This window comes from Chelonoidis abingdonii, chromosome 10 (assembly GCF_003597395.2).
Source record: "Chelonoidis abingdonii isolate Lonesome George chromosome 10, CheloAbing_2.0, whole genome shotgun sequence".
Lineage (NCBI taxonomy): Eukaryota > Metazoa > Chordata > Testudines > Testudinidae > Chelonoidis > Chelonoidis abingdonii.
This window is the reverse complement of record NC_133778.1, coordinates 21,771,146-21,799,078: the sequence shown is the minus strand read 5'-3', so window position 1 is coordinate 21,799,078 and position 27,933 is coordinate 21,771,146. Positions and strand designations below refer to the sequence as shown.

Genomic DNA, 27,933 nt, shown 5'->3' with positions numbered 1-27,933 from the left:
TGAGTACACTAATTCTTCCTGCTAGCATGAAGTGGTGCTGACAGTTCACTACTATTGTAGCTCAGTACTAGACTGAAATGACATCCAGTCTAATCCCACCTCTGTTCTGCTACCAGGACCCAGAGGGGGCTATTTACAAGATGAGATCTTAATTCATTTTAGCTTAGCTATGCTACTTATCTCTTCCCTTTTCTCCATAAACACCCACCAGACTGCTTACCTCACATATGTACTTTTAAAGAGATGCATTCAACTTTCAGGAAAACACGGGGTGGGAATATAAATCAAGAATGGTGCTGTCTTGTCCTGGTTACTTAAGTTTATCCTTGTTTGTTTTATTCCTCTGCATCCATTTGTCTAGCAACCCTGAAAAAAAATGGGGAGGGGTTAAATTCCCTTTCATATCTACCTTTTTATATGATACCTCAACATAGTCCCAAAGGTTATTGATTTAAGCAAAATGAAAAATCTTCTGTTTTGGACAGACATGATAGAACAGACAAAAGAAATGGTGATATATTCCGGGGGGAGGGGCGAATAACCTGAGGATTTGGATTGAGTGCTGATACTAAAGAACCCTGGAGAGTGTTTTGATCTTTAGTTGCAAACAGCATAATGTCTCCAGTGACCTGCTTGTGTAGCAGGGCTGACACACCAAAAGTTCAAAATAATGTAATTAGTAAATCCATTTACATATCATCAACTGGGAACCAAAATCTTGATTGCTTAATATCTTTTCAAAGTACTCCAGGTTTTTGTGATCTGTGATTAGCTTAGTTTGCTTACTGCTGGATTTAGCTCATTTTGTACTTTATGTATTAAAAACAAAGCTCAAGTCCGGAGAGAGCCCACAGTACAAATATAATTTCCATTATTATTAATGTTGAAAAGGAAGCATCTGTTTGTGAGAGAGTGTTTGAATATGTCCTCCTCTAATGCTCTCCCCATTCCTTCATGTTCTCTTGGGGAGGTACAGCGAGTTTGTTTAACTGAAATAGAGAATTAAAGAGATTGGAGCTTAGATGTGAGAGCTGTAAGCAGAGATCAAGAGGAGGTTGCTCACTGTGCCAGCATTCCAGGATGGGGTTTTCCACACCAGCTTCTTACAAGGAAATAAATATTGGGTGGGTGGGTGAATGAGTTGGGATTTTTTTCAAAATAGTTGTGCCTTTCATTTGCCTGGAATGAGGTTTTGTTTTTCTTTTCTTCTCCAGCTGATAGTAAAATGTTTCCCATCATATCTGAATTGTAAAGAGACACAGTTAAAAGTAAAATATATTTGAGTCTCTTTGAGAACAACCTGTGCATCTTGTATTGGACAAGAGATTCACTTTGGTTATTTCAACAAATCTTGTCCTTAATATTTCAGAAATTATGTAATTGAAGCTACTGCATCCTTTACGGTTTTCCTGTTCAAGAAACGTGCCATATATACAGTATAAATACTTCACTGGATGAACTCAGAAAACCTTGATTCATAATGGTAAAAGGGGAGTTAGCCCTAAATCAGATTCCCAATGTTGTTAGCTATAGACTAAATACGTAGTTCAGAACTGAGTGTTCATCTTTTTTATTTTAATTCAAATATGATGTAAAAGTTACTGTTTCCAAAAATTACTAGTGAAAGTTATTTTTCGTCAAGGTGTGTGTGTAAAACAAAAACAAAAACAATTACTCAACAGGCTGTGATCCAATTTCATTAGCTATAGCAAAAGAAATCTCCTAAACTGTTCTGTGTGTGTGTGTGTGTGTGTGTGTGTGTGTGTGTGTGTGTGTGTGTGTGTGTGTGTGTGTGTGTGTGTTCCCTCCAAATTGTGTTCCAAAAAGCAGCACGCTTCATTAGCAAAGATTTAGGGATTCAGGTAGACTTTACAACCTAACTACACTTAATGCCAGAAATGTAGGACAGTGACATTCATTTAAACGACTGGTGATGTTTTACTTTGATTGAACTGAAGTCTGACTATTAAAGTTTAATTTTTTCGGGGGGGGGAGGAGGAAGCTGGAGTAGAACAAGTGTTACAGGTGGAAGTATAACTGACATTACTAATATTACTTCAAGCAGTAATTTAGTGCCAACTGAAGGCCACTTAGTCACCACACTGTTTGATTAACATTTCTAATGAGAGCTTTCTAGTAGTTTTAATTTAATCATTGAACTCAGTAGGGGCTCGCAGATGTGCAAGTATATTAGGAAGTTGTTAAGCATTCTGTTAATAAGATCAGTTGAAATCACTTTATGGAAATGTTAACCCTTTCCATGAAGGTAACATAGACCAGGTTAACAAAGGAGTTTAGCATCCAACAGCTCCCATTGGCCCTGACTCTGGAAAGCAACCCTATCCAGGAAAACACTTACGCATGTGCTTAAGTGCCTTCCTGAACTGGGACCACTGAGAACAGTGGATGTGGCTGTGAGAGGAGCACTTTGACCACTTCAGTTAAGTGCCTAAATGAGAGCACAGCTCTTTTGCAACTCTCCACTAAAACTGTAGGTGCTGAGCACTATGAAAAGACAGCCCCATGCTGTTTTCTCCTTTGTGATACGAAGTTTATATTCCATAATGATATAAAAGATATAGTAACAAGCATTTCATTACTACAATTCCCACCACCATCCTTCCACTAGTAATACTTGAATTTAAACAGATCTAAATGACTAATATCCTTTAATCTAGAACAGGGGTTAGCAGCCTTTCAGAAGTGGTGTGTTGAGTCTTCATTTATTCATTCTAATTTAAGGTTTCACATGCCAGTAATACATTAACGGTTTTAGAAGGTCTCTTTCTATAAGTCTACAATATATAACTAAACTATTGTTGTATGTAAAGCAAATAAGGCTTTTAAAATGTTTAAGAAGCTTAATTTAAAATTAAATTAAAATGCAGAGCCCACCCCCAGCCCGTGGCCAGAACCCAGGCTGTGTGAGTGCCACTGAAAATCAGCTCGTGTGCTGCCTTCGGCACCCATGCCATAAGTTGCCTACCCCTGGTCTAGAAGAAACCCTTTTGATTGACTATATTCAAGACAAAAGTCTCATAGTGGATAGTTGACTTCATGGTGGAGTACACCTTTTCTCTCAATGAAAACTCAGCTCCCTGTTTTAATATCCACCCACACACCAAGTGTTCTCTAGGAAACATGCTCTTAGTCCAGCAATGGCTTATCCGTCAGCGGAACAGCAATTCAGTTCTCAAGTGCATTTCTTTTGTACAAACTGGCTCTGGACTGGTTTAATGGAAAGCTCTCCTACCTGTTCAAATAACATTTTCCATGCAAACAGGCAGGTCTGTGTTCTTGTTTTCTCAGGCTCTCTCATATCCTTCCAAAGGAGCCTTGAGTTCGGTAACTCTTTCAAAAGATATCTCACAGAACAGTAACACTCCTTTCCACTTCTACAGTACATTTCAGACAAAGAACTCAAAGCACTTTGCAAACATTACGCCTTACCAATCCTCTATTAAGAAATGCCTTCATGACACAGTTGCCAACTTTCATGTGGTAAATGAGCACCCCGACTTCCACAATAAGCCAAACATCAAGCTAATCCCATTTCAAAACAAGCCAATCCCTAAGAACCCTAACACTCCATGGGACTAGATCCCCCCGGTGTTCAGTCTGGGACTGCGGTGGGCCTGCTGTGAACCCTTGACTCTCTCCCCCCTTGCCAGGAGCTGATCAAAAAAAAAAAAAAAAGAAAAAGCTACAAGCCTAACAAGCAACTCAAGCCAATTAAGCCAGAAACAGTCCAATTTCTGTTTGTTTTTTTCCCCATGGGTTTGGCATGTCTGCTTCACAATTGTCTAAAAACAGTCACGATGAGTCAGCACCTTTGTTTATTATCTGTCAAAGGGCTGGTCTACAGTTTTTGTACAGATTTAACTATATAGATTTAGAAACTGCAGCCTCTCATGTGGATGCAGTTATATCATTCTACTTTCAAGGTCTCCATTTCAAATATAAGCAAACATCTCTCTCTAAGGAGTTTAGAAAAGGAGTTTTGTTTTCTTCTAACAGATTTTGAGGGGAGCTCTTCTGTTTGCTGTTGTCTTGTTCCTTTCAGCACTGGAGTGCCAGACTTTTCCAAATTGCTGTCACCAAAGGAAGTCTTATTGCAAAGTTTACCAAAATTTGGTCAAGGGACCTAATGCAGTAGGCATCCCAAAACTGGGGAAAGGCAAATCAGTGGATTTTAACCGTTTTTCATTTGCAGAACCCTAAAAAATTTCAAATGGAGGTGCAGACCCCTTTGGAAATCTTAGATGTAGTGTGCGAACGCCCAGGGGACCGTGGACCACAAGCTGAAAACTACTGCTCTAGCAGGGTTTTCAAAGGAGTGGCTACCACATGAAGTTATTAAGTCCATTCCAGCAAAACTTCTGTTCCCCAGCCATTATTGCTGGAAATATGTTGAGTTTCTGTAATGAAAGCTTTAAGCTTGACCTGTGAAACACAAAAAATCCTTTCACAGCAAAAATTGTCAGTTACGATACAAATATGCATTAGTGCAGGTTATACCCTCTAATTTTTGCTTGAGCATAGTACCATACGGAGCAGCAGGGTGGTTTGCATAAGCGAGCTGTTCTTTTGTCTTAGTGCTTCTAATCCACTCTAAAATGTTAAATAGGAATGTGTTAACAACACAAACACCAGAAAAAGAAATAGTCTGCTCGCAGGCCCTGCTGCTCCATCTCTTTGTGAGAGATTAACACGTGTCAGACCTTTCAGACAGAGACCAGAATCTATCCCCCACACCATTAGCTGTCTCAAAAATAAGTTGGAGGAAGCGTACATGTATTTGCACTCCAATCAATCTTTGGAAATTGTAGGATTTCATGTATTCTTTCCATTATGATTAGAAGAATTTGCACTTATTATTGATGTCCTGTGGGTCGAGCCCTTGTATATAAGCTGCACTATAGGACATACACTGCCACTGGGTGCTGTGCATCTGTAACATATTTAGCCTATGCAGTGCATTTACAAGATGTCCAGAGACCTAAACCGGAAAAACACATTCACACTCAGGGATTTGGGAAGTGACATCTGTGTACAGAGAGTAAACGACAAACCTGCCAAGTAATAATTTTTGAAGTGGTGAAATAATGGCCATTGGTGCTGTTAACAGAGTTTAGTATAAGAGGCACTATGGGTAAAATCCAGCTTGCCTTACTTATGCTACTAGCCCCCCAACAGGACTACTTGTATCAGTGAAGCAAGTAGAGTTTCATCCTAAGCACTTAGAAGGGCTCACCCTATTTGTCTATGTCTGATCTTAAATATTTTCATGACTTGTTTGCGTAACACCAAGGGTCAAACTTCAGTCCTGTCAACAGAAAGATAGGTAAGGGAGATGAATATATAAATGTCTGTTGGACATTCCATTACATGAGGTTTTTATTTCATTTTTTAAAGTGTCACATTGTTCAGCCAGCTCAGTGCTTTATGATGGTTAGTTTAGATAGCCCACGCTAATAGTCTGACATTTATATTTTGACATGCATGTTTTTCATTTGATTTTTTCTTTTCCATGGCAACTAGACTAAGAAAAATACATAATGGATATCATCTAAAATCAAGAGTTGCCCTTTGTAAACCCACCAAGGGTAAATATTGTTTTAAATTCTTTCCAGATGTTGGTTAGCAATAAAATCAGTTACATTTAAGATGTGTCAGTCACCAATGTTGTTGCAGTGTAACAAAACATAAGGGGGTGGCCAACTTTTGATGAGTGTTTTGGGAGGTTGCCTACATTTAACTATCTCAGCTTCACCTCTCTTATGACAGTATCATCCATCTTTATTGCTATGTTATATATGCTATTTGAAGTATTTCTTTTTAGTATTCTTTGTGTAGTTAGGTTACAAAAAATAACATTTTGGTAAATTCCCAAACACAGAACTTCCTGGTTTATTGTGGCAAAATTCCATTTTGCTTTGGGACCCAGAAGGCCAAAATCCCACACAACACTAACATGTCCACTTCCAAGCATATTATTTTAGCAACTGTGATTTTAGGTTGATATATATTCACTAATTTATCTTAGCTTGAAGTTATTCCTTGAACACGTTGGACCTAATCCACCACTGTGCTACTTCAGTTTTACACCAATATATGATATGGTGAAACAAGCTGAATTTACTTCTACATAGTAGCTTCAGGATTTTCACAACTAATCAGGTCAGCATCAAACAAAAGAAAAAAAACAGATGATAACAAGTGCTCTCAGATGATAGGCTTAAGAAAAGGAATGATCATTGCTTCATTAAAAAAAAAAAGTTATAAAAAGGAGGATTTAAGATACCCGTTCAAAATGGGACCATGCAAGCAGTGGTAAACTGTAAACTTTTCTATTGACCTGCCTGGAATTGTGGGTAATCTCAGACTACTTTCTACTAGACAAGTATCCACAACACAATTGGCACCCTTATTGGCAATATCTGTAGAGAGGCCTTAAACTACAGAGGCCATAGAGAGGAAATGATTCATCCCTAAATAGCTCCACCAGAACACTGATAGGGGAGGGGGAATGGGAGTTAGTGTTGCCAGAAGCAAGAGGACATCATCAGTTTCTATTTTTAAATATAAAGATGTAATGGTGCCACTTTAAGACAGGTTGTGTGGACAGCATGTTTAAATTAATTGTTTTGTGTAAGACAGATAGCTGCATTTACTATAACATTTGGTTCACATATTGAAATATTCTGTGACCTCACCAAAACTTCATGCTATACTAAACAAGAGAATTATTTCAAACACCACATTGGGCCATCTTAGCCCTTGATTGCAATGATGTTACATATAGGATTAATTTGGGGTTAGAATTTTTACTTATAATAAAAACCACCGAAGAAAAATATTTCAAAACTACATCCTGAATAATTGTGGCTCTGCAATTGTGGCCTAGAAGCCATTAAGGCATGCCTTTAGATGCTACAGTAACTAGTACTATAGAAAACCTTAACACCTCCACCAGTGGGGACAGCAGCAGGAGAAAGGGCATTTAAAATCCACAGGGCCCTTCCTTCTTGTTAGAAGGGAAAAAGGACAGAAAGGCAAAAGGAGAGTGTGTGTGTATAAAGACAAGAGACCCTTATGCTTTCTGTCTCCCTAGGTTCAGCCTCCTTGTCCAGCGTGTGTCATCTGGTAGGATCCCTTCCCGACCCATCCCACCCTAAATAATGAGGAGTCAATTAATAAAGGTAAAATCAAAGTGTATTGAAGGGTTCATAACAAAGAGTGGGACAGATAAAAAGGGGAATAAACAGCAAAATGGTGCGATACAGTGATTACCCTCCAAACTCAACCCAATAAACAAATTAAAAAAAAACCTTCTTCCTAGATCTAAGCGACGGCAGATGCTTGGGACCTCAGTCCTTTGGCTAATGGCAAGCCTTTGGAGAGGAGCTGCAAGGAGTACCTTGATGTTCCTTCAGGATCACGGGAAAGCAGAACAGATGGGACACTTGGGAGATGTTGTTTCTTCTCTTTCTCTCTTCTTTTTACAGGTGAGGAAGCTGTTGGAGAAAATCCCTAACCCTTCTACTACTAGGATGGATAGATGCCTGCAGGTGAGACTCATGACCGTCCCTGACAGTCACTCAGATGGACAGCCCTGAGGCCCTGTCCAGGGCAGCCTTTTATACACTTGCCCAGGAAACCCCTTAGAAAAGGCAGGAAACCCCTTCTGGGAAACCCCTTAGGAAAAGGAAAAAAACTAAACATTCTGACTGGAAGTTGTTTAGAACTCCAGGAGAAATAAAAGAGCAGGAAAAGTAATCCGTAGCTCATGTGGGCATAAAACTCCATTTTGGAACCAACATGGATTCTTGTAGTTACAAAACATCTGAAAGTGAACCCAACCTAACATTGTCTTCTATTGCCCAGCCCCAAAGTCTTTCCTCCTCTGTCCCCCATAAAACTATTGTCCTACCTACAAGCTCTGAGACTCACAGATCAGTAACATGTTGACTGCTACTTGAGGCAACCTTCCTTCCTTATGAATTATTTGTATTACTGCAGCACCTAGAGGGCCCAGCCATGGCTTTGTGGCTCAGGTGACCGAAGGAGGACACCAACCACTAGGTCAAGCTTGATCTTCTTCCTTTGGGTATAGTTGGCCAGCAGAAGTTAGAATGACCTACTGAGCTGGGCACGGAGGAAGAAGGAACAGTGCAGCCCCCTGCAGCTCTGTGGGCTGGCATTCTGGAAAGCTGCTGATGTCTGGCTGAGAGCAAGTGAAGCCAGAATTACCAGAATGGAAAACAGGTGGATGCAGAATGAGGTAGCGATTCTGTGGTGGAGCTTGGCCCCCAGCCTGACACTGCTTTCTCTTTCTCCCCAGTTCCCAAAGAGGCCTCCAGGATGCTCTGCACACCCTTTCCAAAAATCCTTTGCTCCAATCTGAGAGAGTCCTTGAGCCCTTTCCAAGTCCAGTACCTGGATGCAGAAATCCTACCTTAATTCCTCCCTCCCCTTATCTATCTCTGCAGTTCTTTTAACTACAGAAGTGGAAATTTAGAGGAATCGAGTGCTTCAGTGTTCTCAGATTGCAGTTCTGCCCTCAGTATGCATAACTTATGCACATCAAGATTGCCTGGCTGGTTACATTCATGCCTATTCATTAGGATGGCATTGTGCCCATACACATGGTGGGAAGTTATTTTCTCTAAGTTACAGCTGCCAACAAAAATGGATTTAGATGAATAATCTGCACAGTGTTGCAAGGCCAAGCTTCTGCAGGAAGCCCCTGTTCTGTCTTTTAGTGGCACATACCTCTTTAGTCCTGCTAACAGCTTTTGACAAGTCACAATTCTCAACACTGTTGGAAGTATCAGACCAACCTAAATGGCAGATAAATGACAAAACCTCAGCTACATTTATCTTACGCTGTAAGTAGTAACAGAGATATTTAAATGGACAATGGTAGCATGTCATATTTGTCAGATGTCCCCTTATTATTCATCTTACAAAACAAGAGCAACATTATAGCTCCATCCACCAGGAAGCAACAGGCTTGTCTCCCAGGAATGGAGTCCACTTGTGTCGTAAGCCTCTGTCCCAAATCTGGACCTTAGCATCCAAAATCTGGGTGCTTAGCATGAACCTCCAAGCTTAATTACCAGCTTGGATCTTATCTCGCTGCCACCATCCAAAATTTCCAGGGTTTTGGCCCCCTCTGGTCTCCCCAAACCTTCCCTGGAGAGACCCCCAAGACCCAGAAGCTCTGAGTCTTACCGGCAAGGGAAATACTCCACTTCCCTTCCCCCTCCCTCTCCCACCCAGACTTTCCTCTCTGGGCTAACTTGAGAGTATTGATGCAATCTCTTTACATCACAATACCAAGAAGCCTGTCCCCTCTCTTCCACAAAGAGACAAACCTCAAACACAAGGAAACAGAGATGATTTTATCTCTCTTTCCCCCTCCCACCAATTCCCTGGTGCTGCCGAGCTTATCCTGAGAGAAAAACTCAAACAAGACTTAAAAAGAAAGCTTTATATAAAAAAAAAGAAAGAAAAAGACATAAGAATATAAACTCTGTATCAAGATGACAATACAGGGCTATTGCTTATAAGAAAATATGAATAAACAGTCTGATTCAAAAAGATATCCAATTTGAAACATTCCAGCAAGTTACACACATGTAAATACACCCAAAACAACATAAAAGCCTATATTGTTTTTCTACCTGTACTTACAAGTTGGAAACAGAAGATTAGAAGAAGAAAGAAGCTTCTCATAGCTGAGAGACAAACAAAAGACTCAGAGTCTAAAAATTCCCTCCCTGACTTTGAAAAATCCAGTTTCCTGATTGGTCCTCTGGTCAGGTGTTTGGTTCCCTTTGTTAACCCTTTACAGGTAAAGAAACATTAACCCTTAGCTATCTGTTTATGACAACTTGACAGATGCTACTTCTATTCATATCGTCACACAATACATCTTAACTAGCGGAGAGTCCTTGAAGTGCTCCCAACTGATTCCATATTATGACAATATTACCAGGGCCTTCCTCTCAAATCCCATAGCTGTAGAATAAAAACCTCACCCTGATTTACAACTGGCTGCTGTCAGCAGTAATGCAGTTTGGTATAACAGCAACAGCTGTGGAGATAGGGCTCCTTATATAATAAAACCATGCAAGTTGGCAGGTCCTTTTCTTTAAGCTATAGCATGAATCTTAACTTAAAAAAAAAATTGGCATAAACTTTGCCTGTAGTTTTTGCTTTCCTGTTGGTGTCTGTGATGTGATGTCCTTCCACAAGGGGAAGTTGGGGGGATACTCTGTGTCTGCTCCAGGCTGTTGCTCATAGGACTGAGTTATAGAAGCATTAAGAGGAAGATCTTTCAGAACAAGGGCAGTAACCATGCCAAGAGCAATCAGCTTATTTGGACCTTTTCAGAGCTGATGGTGTCTTTACTGAGCTTTTACCGTCTGAGCTGGGATTAAGGGAGATGCATTTAGTAGTCCCTGCATGCCTTCTCTGAACCCAGCCCAGAGAGCCAAGTGAGCTAATATTGAAATACTTCACTGTAAAAGACTGCTTGAGGTTAAGTTCTAAGCCTTATCTTGTGAGAGAGCATATTTTCAAATGAAGACAGCCAGAGATGTGTAGTTGACTCTGTCCAAGCATCAGAATATCTGCATAAGTTTCTCCAGCCATTATTTCTGCCCCCTGTTTACTGAGTGTTGGTGTAGGAAACAGTGCTCCTCTTGGAGTATCCAGAAATCACGAGGCTCCAGTCTGGAAGTATTTTATACACTGATTATCAGACCAGTGGTTCCTCAACACGTAAAAGGAATTGCTGATTATAACCACCCAAGCACTCCCTTCTCTCTCTCTCTCTCTCCACACCCCACATAAAGGAAATTGAACTAACCTTCACTCTGACTTTTTAGGGAGCCTGAATTGTATAGGTTTGACAGACAGCACTTGTGAACTTTCAATACTCAGTTCTAGTACAGCTCTCAGCTGAGCTGGAGTATGGCTGGGAGCCCCAGATTTCACATCCATTTTAGGTTCTAACAAATCCCATTTCTTAGACTTGTGTTGATTCAATCTGTCTGCAAATAATTCCAAATCAGGGAAATTAAAAAGAAAAAAAATCTAGAGATGCCACTTTAGCTTATACCCTACTCAAACTAAAAATTAATGCATGTAAGCAAAATACATACTCACACAACCCAGACAAGCCAGTCAGGGCATTCTCTCTCCTTTCCTCTGCTGAGAAGAACCACAGGAATACACCTGCTGTCCCTGACTGGGTCCTGCTAAGAGCACAGCTCCTTCTCATCACCCCACAATTAAGAGGAAAGGGAGGTAGCTAGTCAAGAAACCTGGCTGGTTGCTTGCCTTTTCCTATAGCTGTGCAAGTCCCACAGATCAACAGTTTCCACTACTCTAGAGAATAACCCATTTGGGCTGGAACATTCTTTTCAGCAGCCACCCTGAAAAAGACACCAGGATCTAAAACAGAATTTAAATTGCCAATGCTCTAGGTCTTATTCAGGAATATTTATTTTCTGAAATAGTTATTTGAAAGTAAACTACCCCCGGAAACAAAATGATTGTTCTAAATAACACAAACTTGGGTGGGTGTGTATGTATATGTGTATATATATAATTTTAAATTGACCCCTTACTGTTGTACAGATGAGACCCTCAGCTGCATCAAGCAGACTACACTGCATGTGGATTAGTAGAAATGGGATCTATTAAAACAACATCTATGGGCTATGAAATAAGTATTCATCCACAAACAATGAGCACTACTGTTTTTATCAAAGTCTTCTCAAAGTGTCTTCAGGTACAGTATCCATATCTGTACTTCTCCCTACTTTCAGAAGAATTTGGTTGACTTGTTGACTGTTTATTCATAGTTAGTGCTATAAGCTTTTTCTTGGATGCGTAAAACCATTCTCCGGGCATAAAAATCCCTATATTCCTCAGGCAGTTCCTCCAGTGTTTTCAAAGCCCTGTCCAAAATCTGCACAGCTCTGGAAGCAGCGGTAGGATCTTTGTTTCCGTAAGTGTCTGTTTTATCATAGCACTCAGAAGGAAGATGCTTCCAAAAGACATTCACTCCCACTCCAAATTCTTCAGAAATTACATTATGGAACCATAAAGCTGTAGGAAGAAAAAAGTCTAAAAAGATGAACTGCCATTTAAAACTTGATTTCATTTACAACAAAGATGTTTGAACCTTCTCAGACTGAATGTAACTGACATAATCACTGACATTCACTTATGTATAGGTACTTCTGACTCACTACATCATATGCTACAGCATATCAAACAATGAGTTCCTGATTCTGAAGATACTTATAAGCATGCTTAACTTTATGCATGAGTAGTCCCACTGAAGTCAATGTAAAGGTAAGCAAGTGGGTAAGTGTTTGCTGGATCAGGGTCAACAGGCTTACTTCTTTGTCCCTTATTCTTGTCATTTATCCCATTACCTTGAATTGGAATACTTGCATAAGTAAAGAGTGCAGGATTAAGCCTTAAATCTTTAAAGGCTCCACTCCTGCAAACAACTTCACTCTTGCATACACATTTGCAAAATTAGAACCTTAACTTGCATGGATTCTCAACATGCCAGTTTAGATTACCAATATCAGTCAGTATCAGCCGTGCAAATTTCTTCTCATCTACAGCTACTGTTTTGATGGTCCAGCAAATAGTAAGGATTTTTCATTTGAGACACTTTTGTCTGGACTGCCTGTATTTGTAATTGTGTGTGTCATATGTATCATGTGTCAGCTATAACTTGAAAGCTACAGCATTGCATTAGTTCTCCCATTTCAATTTTGGAATATTGTTTTTGTTACTTGTTTTATATTTAGTGAAATGAACATATCAGTTTTTTGGGTCTGCATTGTTCACCTCCTTGAGTCAATCTTCCGCTATTGTTCTCGAAGAATGCCTGTTTCTGCTACAGTTTTTTTGGGATACAGTTATATTTGAAACCTACCATTTTAAAACAAAGTTTGATTTTAAGCTATTTATAACAATGTAAATCAGTAATTCCATTTAAGACAGCGCAGTAACACTGATGTGAGATCAGAATCAAACCAAACAATCCTATTTTCTGAAATTCTGGACTGTAGTGAGGGGGCGTGGCCTTCCTCCGAGACGGACAGGGAGGGAATATACCCCCTGGTGGGCGGAAGTGAACCAGCCACACCATACCTTGCCACACCTGTCCCCCCCATCTCCCACCCCACTGGATGCAGGGGTCCGGATAGGAAGTTTAAGAGCTGGGGAAGGGAGTAGATGTTGCTCGCCCGCTGCCAAGTGCTGCAGCGCCAAGGACAGCTGATTGACCAGTACCTAGAGGAGTAACAGGACTGCTGCTAGCCGTGTACCCTTGGGAAATGGAGAAATTCCAGGAGCCAGAGAAATATTCAGAAGGGGTAATAGGAAGTAGCCCAGGGATACCAGACATTAGTCCAGTTGTGTTGCCAGAATCTAGGTCAGTGTTTCGGTGGGATCCCTGCCCACCCAATGGTGGAACTCTCCAGTTCCTACTCACAGAGCCCTTAGCTTGCTTGTTACTTTGCCCTGCCCAGAGAGCCAGAACCCATAGCCTGCTTGTTGCTCTGCCCTGCACAGAGCCCTTTGAGTCCTAATTCCCCTGTTGAGCATTGCACTTATAGGCACAACATAGTGAGCTCTCTCAGAGACTGACAGGGAGGGACGGCCAAGGACCGCTACACAGACTCTTTTCATTCACATAAAATGGTGCCACTTAAAGTCTTCTTTTTTCTGTGACATTTATCTTGAGTGTTTTTAATTATCAGTCTTATTTTACAATATCTGCCAACCTAATGCAGAAGCAAATATATTTTTAAATGCTGCAAAATACATTGATACAGATAAAGATCCAGTAACATAAAATAAGTATCAGTTTTCAAGATCAATAATGCTTTAGCATATCTGATTCAAAACTGAAAAAAATTGCTGACAAGAGTCAGATAGGAAGTTCTACACTGCCTAGATCAAAGAGAAAACGCGTGCAAATGTTTGTAGAATCTGGAACATCACAGCTAACTATACAAAGTCAGTTCTCTCTGCAAGGTAATCTTCTTTAATTCTGTTCAAAATTTAGATATAATGTTTTCTTAAAGTAATTCCTACGTCACTGAGTGATGTTGCATAGTAAGAATCAAAGTGATGAATACTAAACAAAACAAACAGATTTTGCATAAAATCTACATCACAATCCACACAAATATCAAAAGAAAGGAGGAATAGGAAACACCTTCCACTAAGTGAAACATCTTCCACTAATCTACAGAATATAAAGTCTGGGTTTTTAAAAAAAAACTGCATCACAATGAACACACCAGTGGCCAGCTAAAAGCTGAATGACAAGTTTGTTCCTGGTGTATATATATTGTCTCTTATATAACTATCCCCATTTTCCTTAATAGGAACATAAGAATGGCTGTACTGGGTCAGATAAATGATCCTTCTGTCTTCTGACACCAGCCAATGCCCAATGCTTCAGAAGGAATGAACAGAACAGGGCAATTATCTGTGATCCATCCCCCATCATCCACTCCCAGTTTCTGGCAGTTGGAGGTTTAGGGATATCCACAGCATAGGACTGTGTCCCTGGCCATCTTGGCTAATAGCCACTGATGGACCTATCCTATATGAATTTATCTAAGCCAGAGAATGATAAAGTAAGGTCCAATTTTTTCATAAAGTAGTTGAAATTCATGGTTTTACAAATAATAATAATTCTTCCCTGTTCCCATATCCATGACCTAGATACTGCTTAGAACTGCACTACAATTACAATTAACACACACACAAAGATTGTAGGTCCAAGCCCCAATCCTGTAAACACTTACACATATGCTTAACTTTAAGCAGGTGAGGAGTTCCAGTAATTTCAATGGGACTACTTAGGTGAGCAAAGGTAAGCATGTCCATCAGTGTTTCCAGGATTAGGGTTTTAAATGATCACTTGTAATTAACGGATTACTCTTTGTTCATTGCCTAGAGACGAACTGCCCTTTACATTGCTTCCCTCTTAAATACTTCAGTAAGTCTCAGGTTCTGATCCTGCAAAGTGCTAATGAGGTCAGTTAAAAGATGGGTAGGCCAGCAGGAATAATTCAGGTGCCTGCTCCTGATCCCTGGTGCTGTCTCACCTTGCACAGCAAGCAGTTTTGTATTTGCTACTGTTGAAGAAAGTTAGAAGCAGCTTAGAACAGAAAATATTCTGACTTTATTTTCAAAACTGACAATTTGTAATAAAAAAAAATGTAAGGAGTTAACTGTTCCATCCCTAATGGACATTATGTCATTTGCCTCTTACTTCTGAAGTGAGAAAATGTTAAAGCTACAGAAGAATGAAGTGCCCATTCCCTGAATCTAAAGAAGCCATGTCAGGGAAGGGAAGGGACAAATTGATTTTAACAGGGTAAGGCTATTAAAATATACACACAATGAGTCAAATAAGAGTATAATTTTGGTCATATGCAAAGTGTCACACATCTAGAATTGCATGGAGAGTTATAAATAAGTAATTCACATGTGGAAATGAGGATTCACAAAATAAAATTATTAAAAATAATGTGGCCCAGAGCGATTTGTCACTTACCCGGAATGAACAACACATCGCCTGCTTCAAGAGAACATTCATAGCGCCTGACTTTCATAAAAAGGGGATATTTCTCCAGGTCTGGGTTATCCACATTTAGAATCTCTGATTTAGTGCCTAAAGAAGTTTCAACAAAATAATAAACATTCATGAATTCTTTTAACACCAGCCAATTTAAGTTAACACAACACTCTAAGATATAACAATTATTGGGCCAAATTCAACCCTGGTGGAACTTATTGACTTGAACTGAGTTCCACTTGGGTTGAATGTGGCACTCTGTGCCACATTTCAAGTACAAGTACAATCCTACTGATACCAGAGAGTTTTCACTGACCATAATAGCCACCAAAGCCAAATTTCACTGAGACAGTAGAAGAACTCTATTAGAACCTAGTTACAGCCCTCTATTCCTATGCAGTTAAGAATCAGAATGCTTTATTAATCCACATAACAATTTGAGCATGGGCAGCAGGAGTGCAAGTTCCCCTAAATTATCCCACCAATGTTCCTCAACACTAACTTGGAGTGATACTGTTAGAAATGAGAGACTAGATTAGTCAATGTCGCGCCTCTGCTGAGATTTCTAACAGAGTTGCCAATTATGGCAAAGGTTTTTATATATAATGGGACACTTGCCTACTGGAAACTGAACTGAGTACACCAAACTCAACTAAATGTGTATGACAAGAACATACCTGATAAATACAAATACGGTGCATCTCGAGGATTGTATAGTATAACTCTTTTTTTTCCTGTTATCTGGATTAAGAAGTTATCCATTATCTGAAAAGATAACAGTATACTATAAGCATAAACAGCAGATAGATGTTATACAAGAGAAGAACGGGCAAATCATTCTGTTATATAAAATATGCCAGGAAAACAAAGACAATATTAAAAGCTGTGTGTGCGTGTTTAAAAAAAAAAAATTGCTACTCCATATCAAATTACCCTGAAAATCTGAATCATATGGCATATATTTTCACTCTTAATCTTACATTTTTGGCACATGTTAATTATAAATGGAAAAACTGCCTCTCCATATTTCTTTTCAATAACTTTTACTTGTTTTTTTTCTTTCTTTAAAACTAGAACTTACAAGATTTATTGTTAAAAATTCAAAGCAATTATCTGCCTTGACTATCTAGCAAAGCAAAATGTAAGGCAGAATATATTTAGAAGTGCTTTTACCATCTTTCAAACAGCCTTCTTACCTCATTTTGCTGACCAGCCACTAATAAACAGCAATGGGTTTTGCACTTGCTCAACTACACAACATAATATTCCTGTATCTAACCCTGTTTGGTATCACATGATAGGCTCTTACTAGACAAATATGTGGTATCAACTACAGCAGACGAGCATGAAAACCCACCACATAGATTAGCAAGGAAAGGGTCTCGCAGAGTAGCAAAATAAGCTACTTCTGCAAGGCACTGCATAGCTTCACTTCCACTGAAGCCAGCAATGTTGAGAGGTTGTTTTTTGATTCTTGACTGCTATTTAAAACAATGAGTAAAACCCAAAAATCCAGTTTTGCAATTTTTACTCATATGAGGCAAGGGTTTCAGGACTGGGAAATAAACTGAGAACCAAAATGTGCTTAGAATAGCAGCTATACTTAAAATATACAATACCTAAAGTCAGTTGTTATTTACCTAGTACCCAAAAGTATGCAAGGTACCTCTCTAACCACCAGCAGGCCCCTGCCCCCTGTAGGGCTTGTAACCTAGTGCCCCAATCCTGTAATGAGATCCACACAATTCGCCAACAAAGGCACAAAGATTGATTGCCTACATCATAGTGTGTCCAGAGTTGCAGTCCTGCTGAGCTGATGCGGAAGACACTGGAGAAGAACTGTTCCTTTTCAAAATATTCTGGGATTCGAATATCTTCTGCTAATGAAGGAAACTGCTTTCTGATATCTGCTATATCCTGAATCAAAAGGGATATAGTTCAATGTTCCAGATAAAATCATATATTTGAAGTGAAAGCAGTGGATTAGCTCATGACTGTGTTACATCATACAGGCTAGGTCCTTAGCTGCGGCCAAGGAGCACCTGGCACTGCTGGGGGTTTGGACATAAGGGGGCCTTTTGCACACAATCTTCAGCCATCTGGGTGCTGGTCTTGTCCTCAGTATATGTTAGGTCAGCCTGAGGGCTGCTCTGATTTAAGCTATCTGACAACAGTTCTGAGGGGATGCTACAGCAGCCAGGGATCATCAGGATACCCCAGTTATGCTACTGTTCTCCTGATCAATCTCTTTATACCAACAGCTGAGTGATGGGAGGTGAGGCATAGGAACCATAATGGCAGCTGTATGGCATCCAGAAAGCCTCTTATGGAGGCTTGGTCCTTCAGTGATCAGCTAAGCTTGGATTTAAGTGCCTAACTTTAAGCACTCATGTTTAAAATTTTTGGCCTAAATTAATTTACAAGACAAAAAGGTTGTGTGTTTGCGTAAAGGCAAAAGATCAGAATACATCCCTTAAAGATTTTAAGCTGCTGCTCTGAAACACGTGCCTTGCAGTCCCAAGTTACTCACCTTTCGTGGGTCTTCACCCAATGATCTCAAGTAGTATTTCTCATCCTTAACACAAACACAAAAGAGAATGATCATTAGCATGCAAGAACAAAGAATTAGAACACACAGAGCTTTGACCATCTCATTAGTTTAATGAAGAGCCTCATTAAAATTTGGTACAACTAAATCTCATTTACAAATTCAGCTATTCTGCTATCCTGCCCTTTCTTCTATTGCTCCCTGCTGGCTACCTGAAGAAATGGAACAAAGTGAAAATATGTTAATTAAATGAAACAGGCAAATTCAAGGGGGCCGGGAAAGATCTAAGGGTATAAAACACATGTTGCTCCATATGGAGACTTAGATCACAAATTGTCAGCCACTTCAACAGTGCTTTGAGTCTATCAAGTAATAGAGCATATGTAGAAATTAAACCCTTCAGAACACTGACACAGGAAATCACAACAATGTATTTCAGAACATACTGCATGTTACAAATAAATGATGGAAGGAATATTTGAAAAATCATTTGGAGCAGCCTAGCTCCTACTCCTATGTAAACATTGTATAACTAGATTTATTTGGGAGAGGGTGAATTCCTATTAACACACAAACCATTCAATAATTTTTGGACACAGTTATGTTAAGATATCTACTCATTAATTATTTAATCAATGAGTATGTTGTAACATCTCTGTATTTTACTTTGTACCTCTGATAGTTGCTATAGCTTAACTAAACACTTGAATATTTACTTCTTTTAAAATATCTAACACATACAGTTGCTAGTTTAAACATAATGTGTTTTTTTAGTCCCTTATCTTGAAACCTTTACACATATAAAGTAGTCCTTGGCCACACAAGCAAGCCCACTGTAGTCAGTTATACAGTACACATGAGGAATGAACTCTTGAGCTCCAATCCAGCAAGGCATGCTTAATTTTAAGGTTAAGTGCTATGCTAAAACAAAAAAAAAAAAAAATTTTTTTTAAACCAAATCTCAATATAGTGACCAAATAACTAACGAAAGAAGATGTGACACTTTAAGGAAATTACCTCAGATATAAAGTACTCGTTATGTTTGACTTCAGCTGCTCTCCGTACAAATACATCAAAAGGCAATGTTCTGAAAATATAAAAATTCATAATGCTAATCAGTGTAACAATGAATTATTTAACTACTGGACACACAATATTTAGTACCAGATCAAATTCATGTCTCTGCTATAACAATGTAGCAGGACAGATGATTTAATGTTTTAAAAAATCATCATATAGACTAACAATTGTTTGCAACAGGATGTCAAATAACTGCCAAGATAAAAATCATATTTAAAAATCTTTCATTCTTATCCAGATTGTTCCTATACTAGATCCAAATATTTTTGGCTGTAAGTCAGCTTGTAAAAAGATAATTATTTGGGATCAGATTTTTCAAGAGTGCTCACTATCCAAAATTTTTTTGCTCAAACTCTTGTGCTCAATGGGAGCAGCTGAGCTGGGTGCCAAGTTCTTCTGAAAAATATGGCATTTAATTTAGATGCCTAAACTAAGCTCTATTGCAAACAGGAACCCAGTTATAAGTGATGAGCATTTTTGAAAATCTGGGTCATAGTTTGTGCTGACTTTTTTGAATAAATGGGTCTGTGTTTTATATATGCTGCCTCAGGTGAAACCTACATTTACAATAGTCCCAACCTCCTATCTTTTAAATTAATTCTCCTGAAGTTGCTTCTTTCAATGATTCTACAGGGAAAAGAACTTTAGCTTTTCAGCTGGGAGGACAGCTTCAAGTAAGTTCCTATTAAAAAGAAATCACTAGAGCCCAAATCTTCAAAGGTATTTAAGAAACTAACTTCCACTGAAATAATGGGAGTTAGGTGCCTAAGTACCTTTGGAGGTCTGGGCCTACGTTCCAAGCCCAGACCCACTGAAGTCAATGGAAGTAGAATCAAGTCCTAGATGACTGTCAGTTTCACAGAGTGAGGAGGTCCTCCTAAAATGTCAATTCTTTAACAACTTTAGCAGATATTGCAATAAATAATGGTTTCTACAGATACATATTTGCTAAGTTTGCTCCTGGTACAGAGTCAATACAAACATAAAACATTAAAGGTCTCTAGATCTGGTCTTCAATAGACCTTTGCCTGAACAGATATTGTAGCATTTGGCCATGCTTGATACTGGAGCAAAACAACTGCATATAGTACAGTGATGGGTTCGGTCACAGGGACCCCCTTGGGACTGTCATTGGAGGCGCTGAAATTACTTCTGAGCCCATTTCCCCTGCCAGCTTGGGACTCTAGAACCCTGCCTTGATGAGCCAGACACACTAGCCTGCTGCAACACAGACTCAGGGTCTGGGCCATACCCCCAAAGCTGAAGACTTTAACCAAAAACAGCTCAGCAGGTTATTTCTCCAGCACCTAAACACCCAGTTCCCAATGGGATCCAAACCCCAAATAAATCCATTTTACGCTGTATAAAGCTTATACAGGGTAAACTGATAAATTGTCTGCCCTCTATAACACCAATAGAGATTCACAGTTGTTTGCTCCCCCACGTATAAATCACTTACTCTGGGATCATTAATAAACAAAAGTGATTTTATTAAGTATAAAAAGTAGGATTTAGGAGGTTTCAAGTAATAATAGAACAAAGTAAGTCACCAAGCAAAATAAAGCAAAAACACACAAGTCTAACCCTAATACATTAAGAAACTGATTACAGGTAATAGCTCATCCTCAGAGATGTTCCAATAAGTTTCTTTCACAGACTAGATGCCTTCCTAGTCTGGGCCCAATCCTTTCCCCGGTACAGTCCTTGTTAGTTCCAGCAGACATCTCAGGTGGTAAGCAGGGGCTCTCTCATGACTGGAAGACCCTTTTGTCCTGATCCACCCCTTTTATAGGTTTGGCACAAGGCGGGAATCTTTTGTCTCTCTAGGTCCTCAGCCCTCCTTTTAAATGGAAAAGTACCAGATTTAAGATGGCTTTCATTATCAGGTGACATGGTCACATGTCACCGTAAGACCCCTAGTCTCCATTCCCCATGGACTGGCCCACATGTACACAGGAAGGCTTTCAAGTAACTAAGACCATTTACAACTGATTGTTTCTGGAGCACCCTTAATAGCCTCCACTTAATATGTTTACACCAGTGATACAAGTTTATATCTTATTCTCCTAACTCCAGATATAGAAATAATACATGCAAACAAATAGGATGAACACACTTAATAGATTACAAGCATTCTAATGACACCATAGTGTAAGCATATTCCAGATATGTCATATTTATGAGCATATTTCCATAAAGCCTATGGAGTGCAACGTCACAAGTACCAAATGGATTATTTTATGGCGGTTACTAATGTTTATAGCATCTATCAGCACCAGCTCATTTGAGTTCCACCCCACTACAATTTAAATTTTGATTTTTTTTTAAACAGCAAGAGGGTAGGGGTAAAAAAAAACAACAAATAAACGTATATACCAAAAAAAAAAAACTAACTAGAACCTAATACAGATTATTTATCATAAGATTCAAAGTAGACAATGACAAATATGATGCACACTTCTCAGGAATCAGCCTATTGTTAAATATCCTGAATCTCTCATTCATCAGGAAAGATTTTTTTCCCCCAAGCTGTAAAGATCACTCAAATTACTAGCTGGTACTGGCTAATATCCATGCTGTATATAGCAATTTATTTCAAGCTTCACAGAACGTAAGAACAATTAAATGCCCAGCGTTAGGAAGAAAGTTTCCCCACAGGCAAAGTTATCAGTTACAGGGGGTTTACAACTCCTCTGAAATATCTGGTATTAGCCATTGTCAAATAAAGGACTAGATGGACCATTTCCCTGACAATATACAATTTCTATATTCATGTTCATGAAAAGCTTGATCCAGCAGCTTCTGGAGTCGACTGAGAGAATCCCATCGACACTAATGGAAGTGGATCAGACCCCCAGAGCCTGAACAACTACACCTCCCACTAAAAGCAACATGAGTTGCTTGCACTAAATATATGTCTGGATCAGGTCCTCAGCTGGCCATAATGATGTCTTTGTATGAGAGCATTTTTATTCTTGTAGTAATTTTATTTATTTTCCCCACAGATATGAATACAGGTTTTGAGTTCCCCAAGTCCTCTAAAAGTGGTGAAAGTCACAAATACTTCACAACTCTAAAGATCAGATAGAGAGCATCTCCATAATGCCATATAAAAAAATGCAAATTTAGCCCCTAATCTGCAAAACCTAACACACCTGAGCAAATTTATGCATGTGAAATATCACCACTGAATTAAACAGAACTACTTACACGCATAATGTCAGGAAAGTACATTAGGACCTGCAAGATCAGACCGTTAGAAGGAAAATGCAAGGATACTAAATTGCATCTCCCGTTTATATGCCTATTTGTGTTTCATTTTTTTCCCTGGACAGCGAGATAAATACTAAACAATATATATGAGGCAAAGATGTATGACAATTTTATTTGCAGTTCAAAAAAGTTTCAAAATGTTCAGCAGTTCAACCGGCTGTGAATAAAGAGTATACTGAATGTGACACCAGGGTTCACTCATTACAGACTGTAGAACATTTGATTCCATCACGTCTTCTTTCTTAAACTTACGTTTTAGTAAACTATGTGACATGGACAAATCTAATGAAGAGTTTCTCAGGACGTTAGACATTCTCTGTGACTTGTCTCCAAACTAAAGGGCTGGTGAAATGTGTGATATTCCATAGTTTGAGGACATTAGAAACTGCCCTAAACTTTGAAGTTGTTTGTTTTTTAATTGCTAACATCCCTCCAGCCTAAGTCTGTTGAACTAACGTATCTGTAACATAACAGCAGTCAAAGCAGTTCAGGTACTGAGCAGCGCTAGCTTCTAACAATATAATCATCAATACTGAAAAGGTATCAGAGAATCAGAATGACACGCCTAGTTTCAAAGTTCTTGTTGCAACAGAGTTTCTCTCAAACCCTCTCTTGGATTCCTCCATTAACTCCTTCATCTTCATTATTTCAAAAACAGACTACTTACCTTCACTTTTAGGCCCTTCACAGTCTATCCCTGTGCTACTTATTAACGTTTATACAGTATCGAAACACTGACTCCTACATTCATTCATTCTTCATAACCCACTTTTAAATTTTTCCGAACAAACATCTTTGCAGTTCTTCCCAGGCTGCCCCTTATGCACAGGAGGCGCTCCCTACAAGTATCTCCAGAACCACCTCATCGTCTTCCCCCAAATACTCTTAAAATTCCTCTCTGCTGTTAGGAGTGGGGTGTATTGACAGGAGAATGTGGGGAAATTTGATTTACCACAGCCTATACTGTACCTCATCTGTGAATAAAGGGTCAAGTTTTTAAGGCCTGATCATTCTGACATCTTTCATGAACAATAAGGGCACGTTAAAAAATTGCTATCTAGGACTGCCCCCGCCCCCCAAAAGAGAGAGAGAATAATGACACACCCATGAATTCCAAAGCCACAGCTGAAGGACAAAACTGTGATGAAATATTTCTTCTAGTACTGAAATATCTTTACCTTTTTAAATTAAAAAAAACAACAACCTTTCAGACAGTGGCACCTGAATTCAAAAGCATTTCTTTAGAAACAGAAGCTCTATAACGTATGTAGTTAATGCAGTATATAGCAATAGAAACAGTAATTATAATTAGTAAGTTTACAAAAAGCAAGAGAGCACCAACTTGCTGAGTGGTAATACCAACAGATCCAGGCAACATAGAAGAGTATACTTTGTATAAAACTTCAAAGCAAGGTAGAATGTTTCTAAAAGTTACCAGTATGTCCCTTTAAAATAGAGGAAGCCTTGGAATAAAGTACCTATATACAAAGTTCTTACTGAGGAAGTCCATCTGTGGCACTGTGGAAACATGAATCTTTACTTCTTTAGTTCCTGCTGTTTGGCTGAGGTAATCCACTGTCCATTTGGTTGTGCAAGTGCCCAGGTCTATTCCTTTCAGCACTGCTGGCTTTCTCTGAGAAGTAAACAAAAGCAGGTTTACGGCATGGCATGGCATGGCATGTTGTCATTAAATTGGTGACAGAATCCAACAAAAACATTCAGTACTAATTTGTCAAGTTAAGTCCAAGAACAAATCAATTGAATACGTACACCTGTTGCACATTAGCCAGAAGGCTCCATGAGTTTGTGCACTGAGTGTGAAAACAAAATCCGGGAAATCATAGGCCTGATTCTATTATTATAATCCTTTACTTGTGGCAGGAATGGAATGAGAGAAAAGGTTCTTTAACCAACATTGACATTCACCATATTCTGGGGCCATGGAAGGGTTTGTCAAGGCCCTGATATAACTTCAACTCTTCTTCAAAAGGCTTAGTAGAGCATAGCTCTTTTTCAAAAGGCTTAGTAGAGCTTTGTAGAGCATAGCTCTTCTTCAAAAGGCTTAGTAGAGCACTTAGCCCATGCCCCTAGTCCACCCCCTTGACTCAGATATTGGGAGCTGGGGGCAATATTGCACCAGTTCTAACACTGTCCAGGGATGCCCTCTATGCAAAGAGATATTTCCACTCATGCTAAGTCCTCCTTGTGCTGGCAGAGCCTAAACAACGATTCACTCTCCATTAAAATCAATGGAAAGATTTGTTTACTTCAGTTCGTTTTGGATCAGGACCATAGAGAGCCAAGGGGTCAGTGACAATTATAAGAACACTTCACACTCACACATTTTATACTTTCAAAGCACTGCCCAAACTTTAACTAATCTTTAACTAATTCTATGAGATAGGTGTTATCATTCTTTTACTGTCAGGGAAACTGAATGAGGGAGAGGTTAGGGGTCTAAGACACATAGGATGTCAGGGACAGAATAAAATTAGGAACCAGCAATTTCTTCCTCCCAGCCCAATGCTCACTCCACCCAGCCTCTCTGCAAAGACACAGACTGGTGGAATTAAAGTAAAGTCCTAAGGAACCAAACCACCTGATTACTACAGAATTGTCCCAAACTGTTTTCTCTCATTTGATGAATCAGTTTATAAATAGTGGGTTTGGAGAAGTTCGTTTACTTTATATATGCAGTCTTTAAAAACTCAGTTCTCTAATAACTTTTTAGATGAAACAGAGTGGAGCTGGCTCATGGCCTTCATGAGTTTCTGGTTTTAATGTAACATGCTTGATGAAGGAACACATGAGGTTAATTATCCCCTTTTATTTTTAAGCCAAACTCCAAGGGAGTAACAGACAGGCTTGCATCAGTAGCTATAACAAAAACAAAAACATACAAAGAAGAAACAAACACAAACTATACCCCAATTTTAACTAATTAGAATCCCACTTGTTTCAGTAGGAGTTTTGACACGGAGACATCCAGGACTGAGCTCATCATTACATCATATTCCAGCTGGCAGAAAAGTGAGCAGTGCACTTTCAGGATGAGAAGCCATGCAACCACTTAAGCAAACTGGGATTGTTGTGAGGATAGGTTAAAAGAAGACATTATTCCATACCATACTCCAGCTTGGGGCTGTTATGTGCACTGAGCTGTATGTGCGCAAAGCCCTGTGCTCCAACTGAGCATTTAAAAAAGACAATAGAGCTTTGTGCAGGGTCTGTTTGCATGGAGCTCAATGTAGGATCAGTGCTTTAGCCTCTTTCAGCCTAGTGAGGGAGACTCCTCAATCTCCTTGTGCCAAGCCAGGCGATGAACTGTTGTTCCAGTTCCTCAAGATCTATGCCAGCAACTTCATATAATGGAATCTGTCCCTCACCAGTATTTTTCACTTATCCCACTACCAGGAAAACATTTCATATGAACACCACATACATCACTGTTAAATAATACCAACAAAAATACTTAGCATGTCCCTTTTTTTCTAATTATGCTGCTGTCATAGCATCTCTGTTCCAATTCTGAACTTTAGCATCCAAAATTTGGGTGCTAGCATGAAATCCTCTAAGCTTAATTACCAGTTTAGATCTGATAGCCTGCCACCAACCAGGAATTCCAGTGCCTGGTACACTCTGGTCCCCCCAAAACCTTCCCTGGGGACCCCAAGAACCCAAATCCCTTGGATTCTTAAAACAAGGAGGATTAGACCATTCCCCCCTCCTTTTACCCCTCCCAGGCTTCCCTCTCCGGGCTACCCTGAGAGATTACTGATCCAAACTCTTTGAATCTAATCCCCTTCCCCAGAGGCAAACAGATTCAAGGAAAATAGAGAGAGATTCTACCTCTCCCCCCTCCCGTCTCCCCCCCACCAGTCCTAGTGAGTTATCCCAATTCCCTGGGATAAAGCAAGGGAAACAAGAAAGAAATCCATCAGGTTCTCTAAAAAGAAATCTTTTAATAAAAGAAAGGAAAAAGTAAAGAATGCTCTGTAACTTCAAGATGACAATATACAGGGCTATAGGCTTAAGAGAAACAAAATGAATAAACAGCCTTACCCAAAAAGAAATACAATTTAAACATTCCAGCAAAGTACACATATGTAAATACAAAAACAATATAAAAACCTATTGTCTTCTACCTTTGTACGTACACTTAGAAGATTAGAAAGCTTGGAGAGAGACAGTTCAGTCTCAGAGCCCAGAGCAACAGAGAGACAAAGACACACACCCAGAAGTTCCCTCCCTTAAGATTTGAAAAATCTTGTTTCCTGATTGGTCCTCTGGTCAGGTGTTTGGTTACCCCTTTGCAGGTGAAAGAGACATTAATCCTTAGCCATCTGTTTATGACAGCTGCAGCTCCTCCTTCTTTCCCCATCTATTCTCACCATATCATCTCTGTTTAGAAACACAAGCCATTTTTTTAGTCAAATGGCTACCATTAGGTAAGTGAATTTGTAAAATATCAGAACCCTTTTTAGAAACTGACATACCACACAAGCAACACACTCCACAGTCTCTCATGCATCTTCATTATTTTGTTTAATTATAATCGGTATTATAGTGGCATTCTAGTTTACATCATTTTTGAAAAATCATTTTAAAAGGCAACTTGTACACTCTTCATTTCAGTTGTTAAAAAATCGGTTATTTTTAGATTTTTGTTATATTTCTTGTTTTCTTTCTCTCTCTGAGGTCCGTGTTAAAACAGGAAACCCAGAATCAAAGGGTGTCAAAGTTTGGGCTTCGATATTGTTCAAGTTCCAATAATTTTGGATCAAAAAATTATTTAGTGTGTCAAAAGAGCCAGACAACTGCTGTAAAGGGGACACGACGAGGAGGATGGGTAGAGGCTATACTTGGATTTCCACAGACCAACTAAATCTCTCCCGCTCATTTTGGACTCAGTTGAAGGGAGCTGGGTGTCTGTTCTGGTCTCTCTCGCTCTTGGAGGGCGTGGGGGCAGCACAGGATCGGTTTTACAGTGTGTTTCAAGTGGATAAACTGCAGGGGAAGCCGAGAACAGCAGCGGGACTGCGAAGCCAGCAGGGGCCGGCGTCTAAGACGCAAAGCACCGGACTGTGTGACAACGGGACGGGAGAGGCGAACTGCCGGGAGAAGGTGCAAGCACTGCCCCCGGATCTGAGGGGACCTAACACCCAGCCTGTGGCCGGGAGCTGAACCCCGCACCTGGGCAGCTGCAGCCCCGCAATCTGCAGCGCGGAGCGGGAAGTCAGGCCGGGTGCAGCGCCCACGCAGAGCAGGGGTGTCAGGTACCCGGGGCGCGGGCGAGGAGGGTCCCGCCCCGAGCACACCCGTCCCTCCCCCCGGGCCTCACCAGCGGGTAAATGTCCTGCTGAAAGCGCTCCCTGCTGACCTCGCTGTGCCGGGC

General features: G+C 39.7%; 1 protein-coding gene and 1 long non-coding RNA gene across 5 annotated transcripts; one reads left to right on the top strand and one right to left on the bottom strand.

The window, feature by feature from the left end:
* Positions 1–955: 955 nt before the first annotated feature.
* On the bottom strand, positions 956–27,933 carry TYW5 (tRNA-yW synthesizing protein 5). 4 transcript variants are annotated; one of them, XM_075070035.1, is made up of 9 exons: positions 27,880–27,933; positions 25,465–25,580; positions 24,017–24,171; positions 19,203–19,272; positions 18,168–18,212; positions 17,417–17,554; positions 16,315–16,402; positions 15,617–15,733; positions 956–1,241 (listed from the first exon to the last, which is right to left on the bottom strand). In XM_075070035.1, exons 3-9 carry the CDS (start codon positions 24,046–24,048, stop codon positions 1,060–1,062), a joined length of 672 nt encoding a protein of 223 aa, XP_074926136.1. In that variant the 5' UTR covers positions 24,049–24,171; positions 25,465–25,580; positions 27,880–27,933; the 3' UTR covers positions 956–1,059. The 4 variants fall into 4 exon arrangements, with proteins under 4 accessions (XP_074926136.1, XP_074926135.1, XP_032649500.1 ...); XM_075070034.1 differs by lacking the exons at positions 956–1,241; positions 25,465–25,580 and adding exons at positions 7,198–9,039; positions 9,900–12,126 and having other exon boundaries at positions 27,880–27,927; XM_032793609.1 differs by lacking the exon at positions 956–1,241 and adding an exon at positions 11,763–12,126.
* LOC142047393 (uncharacterized) lies at positions 1,056–7,580 on the top strand. Its single transcript, XR_012656625.1, has 3 exons — positions 1,056–1,128; positions 7,115–7,202; positions 7,509–7,580. It is a non-coding gene; the product is annotated as an uncharacterized LOC142047393 (long non-coding RNA).

Coding starts and splice junctions, on each gene's coding strand:
- TYW5 (XM_032793609.1), bottom strand. CDS start 24,048: ATGGACTTCCTCAGTAAGAACTTTGTATATAG. Junction 17,555..18,167: donor TGGGTGAAGACCCACGAAAG/GTGAGTAACTTG, acceptor CTTTTGATTCAG/GATATAGCAGATATCAGAAA. Junction 16,403..17,416: donor AACTCTGGACACACTATGAT/GTAGGCAATCAA, acceptor TTATCTTTTCAG/ATAATGGATAACTTCTTAAT.